The 4445-nt window shown below is 39.9% G+C and overlaps 1 protein-coding gene across 1 annotated transcript in view; it reads right to left on the bottom strand.

Annotated features, from left to right (window-relative positions):
• Positions 1-4445, bottom strand: part of LOC106476307 (myosin heavy chain, muscle-like) — a 15883-nt gene that overhangs the window by 2969 nt on the left and 8469 nt on the right. Inside the window, exons 9-16 of the mRNA XM_013936967.2 lie at positions 4199-4277; positions 3417-3662; positions 2618-2814; positions 2282-2414; positions 1334-1550; positions 876-1116; positions 399-720; positions 142-273 (exon numbers count right to left, since the gene is read on the bottom strand). Of these exons, the coding sequence (XP_013792421.2) occupies positions 142-273; positions 399-720; positions 876-1116; positions 1334-1550; positions 2282-2414; positions 2618-2814; positions 3417-3662; positions 4199-4277 (1567 nt within the window). The remainder of the gene's footprint in view (positions 1-141; positions 274-398; positions 721-875; positions 1117-1333; positions 1551-2281; positions 2415-2617; positions 2815-3416; positions 3663-4198; positions 4278-4445) is intronic.

The following is a 4445-nucleotide window of genomic DNA, read 5'->3' as shown; positions in this document are numbered from 1 at the left end:
GAGAAAGGTGGTGTTTGTGCTAATTATCAACGACAGAGAAAGGTGGTGTTCGTGCTAATTATCAACGAGCTACTGTGACAACTCAAGTATCTATAGTCTGTATCTTTTGGTGTAGTCCAGTACCTGTAAAGATTAACTTACCTGCAAAGCTTGCATCTCGCCTTCCAGTTTTCTTTTGGCCATCGATAGAGATGCTGAATTAGCAGACAGTTCATTCATCTGTTCGTGAGCATCGGCTAGCTCTGTTTCTGCTGAGCGTCGACCTCGGTCAGCCTGGGCGGGAAACGTGGGACGTGTTAAGTTTCTGATTTGTTCACAACTAAATTTAGCGTAACATAGATTATCTTTGTATCGAATCTCTTGTAAAATTTACGGATGTAAGCTTTATGAAGCCTCACCTGTTCCAAGAGCTGTCTGCTTTCTTCCAGTTCACCTTGGAGGGCGTGGCTGCGTCTTTCTGCCATGGCATACTGCTCTCTGGCTTCGTCGCGTCCTCTCTGTTCTTCCTCCACTGCTTGTTGGAGTTCCTTGATCTGTTGCTGATACCTCTTGATGTTCTTCTGAGCTTCGGAGTTGGCCTTGTTGGCGTGGTCAAGTGCAATCTCCAGCTCATTGATGTCGCTCTCCAGCTTCTTCTTCATGCGCAGAGCCTCGGCCTTGCCTCTGGACTCGGCTTCCAGGCTGGCTTGCATGGAGTCGATGGCTCGCTGGTGGTTCTTCCTGTTGTTGTACAGACATTAATCATCTATAGCTTACAGTGGAAAGTACGTAGAAGTGCTTGTGTTATTCGTGACAAAAGATGTTAATACGAGAAAACAGGACTTCATTGATAAACAGAAAAAACTTTGTCAATTAAACTTCAGAAGGACACAAACCTTGTGTTCTCAAATTCTTCCTCTTTGTCCTGAATCCTTCGGTCGATCTCCTGGCGGACCTGAGAAAGTTCAAGTTGGGCACGAAGCACCTTGTTCTCTTCCTGTTCTAATGCAGCTTCGGCCTCTTCCAGAGCTGCCTGCAGTTCTTCCTTCTCCATCTCCAGCCTCTTTCTGGATTTCTCCAATTCATGGACACTTCTTCCTCCTTCACCAAGTTGGTCGATAAGGTCCTTGATTTCATCTGTAGGTGGAATCAAGTAATAATGAGTAATTCGTTAATATAAACAAACCCAGTATCAGTACTGTGTTACTGCAATACATGTTATGGGTTCCAGGTTCGATACCAGTGTATAGTGGGGGAGTTACAGCAGTACTTGCCATGGGTTACAAGTTCGTTACCAGTGTACGATGTTGGTGTAACAGAAGGACTTGTAATGGGTTAAAAGTTTGTTACATACCTTGTAAGTTCTTGTTCTCCCTCTTCACAGCCTCGTACTGCTCCTGACCCTCCTCGTACGAAGCTCTCATCTTGAAGAGTTCCGTGGAGTAGTCCCTGCACTCCCTCTGGGAAGCATCCAGCTCTGCAGATAGATCGTCCACCTTCTGCTTCCATTCTGCTACCGTTTTGTCGAAGGACTTCTGTTTCTTCTCTAGTGTAGCGGCGAGACTGTTAGCCTGGTAAGAAATGATTTCTTTTAATACCGATCTCAAAATGCCAGTTTGCACGCGCTTCTTGGCACGTGCAACATCAAACTCCCAAAGTAGTCATCCATTAAAAGAAATCAAATAATATATATATATACCGATATTTTAAACTTCCACACAATCTCTTTATCCTAGACACGCTTAAATAAAAAAAAAGGTACTTTTTAAAATAAAGTTAAATATAATAAGTCTTAGCAAAGTTGTCGTATGGAAGAATACATTGAAACAATCCTCACGGTCATTATTTTCAAAAAATTGGGTTGAAATCTCGTTCATGACTGTAAGAAATACACGTAAAAAGTATAGAAAATGATCCAAACATCACGAGAGACGAATGTAGTGAAATGTCTACATACAGAACACGAATCTAGTAGCTCTCAGAAAAGTAGATTCGACTGTAACTTAGGCTTAACAAGTAACTATTATAAAATACTTCGACTGTAACTTAGGCTTAACAAGTAACTATTATAAAATACTTCGACTGTAACTTAGGCTTAACAAGTAACTATTATAAAATACTTCGACTGTAACTTAGGCTTCACAAGTAATTATTATAAAATACTTCGACTGTAACTTAGGCTTCACAAGTAATTATTATAAAATACTTCGACTGTAACTTAGGCTTCACAAGTAATTATTATAAAATACTTCGACTGTAACTTAGGCTTCACAAGTAATTATTATGAAATAATTTCACTTACCCGATCCACCTCAATAGACATGTCCTCGATCTCTCCCTGGAGCCGTGACTTAGCCTTCTCCAATCCACTACACTTTACATTGACCTGTTGGATATGTTCCTCGGCTTCTTGTAGTTTAGCTTGAAGCTTGTTTCTGGGAGATATGATAAAACATTAGTGATCCAACACTGTCCCCATTACATCACGTAAAATAAGAAACTAACGATCCAACACTGTCCCCATTACATCACGTAAAATAAGAAACTGATGATCTAACAATGTTCCCATTACATCACGTAATCCCAACTAGATCGTTTTTACTACCATTGATTAAGACCATTTTCTGAGTAAACTCACTTGGCATCCTCTAACTCTTCAACTCGTGCAAGACCTTCACTTTCAAACTTGTTTCTCCACTGCTGGACCTCGGTGTTAGCCCTGCTCAGCTGCCTTTGGAGGTCGTTCTTGGATTCTTGCTCTTCTTCCAACTGCTCCTTCAGGCCGTCCAGTTCGTGTTCCAGATTCCTGAATTTGCCCATAACTGCAGCACGCTCCTGAAGGAGAGAACTGAACGTTTAAAAGCAGCATTATTTGGAAGAATGTTATTCTTCTTGAAGAGTATGACCTGTCTTCTCGATCTTCTGACACGTTCTCATCAAATAGTGGTATTTCAGTCAAACTATACCATTACCAAAGAGGTCATACTACCAGCATATTCAATTTTTTACGTATATAAACAGAAAATACTGCCTGTGATAATACTGTCGTAAACCAATGGTCATAGAACACATCACTTGGTAGTGTTAGCTATATTTTAAGTAAACACTCTTGACCAGTGGCTTCATTTCTCTTCCTCGAACACAACAATGACCTCTTAGTCTAAGTTCACTGAAATATAACTACTGATCTGGTAATATCCTGTAATACAAATTGTATTACAGGATATTATCAGATCAGTAGTTATATTTCAGTGAACTTAGACTAAGAGGTCATTGATCAGTAGTTATATTTCAGTGAACTTAGACTAAGAGGTCATTGCTGATAATATCGTCTAATATAACAATGACCTCTTAGTCTAAGTTCACTGAAAGATAACTACTGATCTGGTAATATCGTGTAATACAACAATGACCTCTGAATGACATGATATACTAACCCTGCTCTCCTCATCAGCTGTCCTCCTGGTCTCCTCCAGTTGTGTCTGGAGGGACATCTTAAGCTTGCCTAGCTGGCTGACCTGTGATTCTGATTCTTCAAGTTGCCTCTGGAGGTCGCCACATTCAGTACTTAATTTCTTTTTGACAGAATCGAAGTCTCCTAGAGAACGGTGGGCTTCGTCCAATTTATATTGGGCATCTTGGAGTTGGACTTCCATCTGTTTCAGGTTCTTCTCGGAATTTGCCTACAACAAACACACTAAGTTGAAATCTCCAATTGGCAGCTGACAAACTGAAAAGTTTATTGACCTCTTCGTTTGTTTTCTTAGTAATTAAACATTCTGAATAAGTTGAGTAAAGTTGTATCCGGTGTTAGCTGTCAAAATATTCAACACGGATATCTTGGTTTCATATTGTGGACCCTAAATTGATATATATATTTAGTAGTGCACCTAACACTGTAAACTTAGGTGCCAAATTATAAAGATTGAAGCAAACCTTGCTCAACCAATCAAGATTACTGAGAATGTCTTTATCAGAACTTTGGTTAAGACTGATTAATATTCAGTATAAATTTAGATGTAACCATGGCCACGTGGGCTCTATAATTCGTTGTTTGAGTTCAAGGATTAAGGAGCATGCGCAAAGTACTCCATATAACCAGTCAGCGCTTGTTGAATACTGCCCACGATATCGGTATTCTGAGAGCGATGTTGTAGATTGACAAGTTTTAGTTAAACCAACAACACAGCACAACAGCGCCATGACTTCGGTATACTACCTTTTCTTTGTTGACGTGGTCGACGCTGGCCCGCAAGTCGTCCAACTCGCCCTTCATCTGTGCCCTTTCTTTCTCCACCCTGCGCAAGATAAGATGTTGTATCTCATAATAACATTATGATTGGAAAACACCAGAGTTATCATTCAAGAAATTCAATACTTTAATAACAGTAATACTTAGACTATCATTGCTCTAATGTATTTAATATTTTACTCTAGTGATACTTAGACTATCATTGCTCTAATGT

This window comes from Limulus polyphemus, unplaced genomic scaffold (genome assembly GCF_000517525.1).
Source record: "Limulus polyphemus unplaced genomic scaffold, Limulus_polyphemus-2.1.2 Scaffold10240, whole genome shotgun sequence".
In the NCBI taxonomy this organism is placed as follows: Eukaryota; Metazoa; Arthropoda; class Merostomata; order Xiphosura; family Limulidae; genus Limulus; species Limulus polyphemus.
This window is presented reverse-complemented; position numbering and strand designations above follow the sequence as displayed.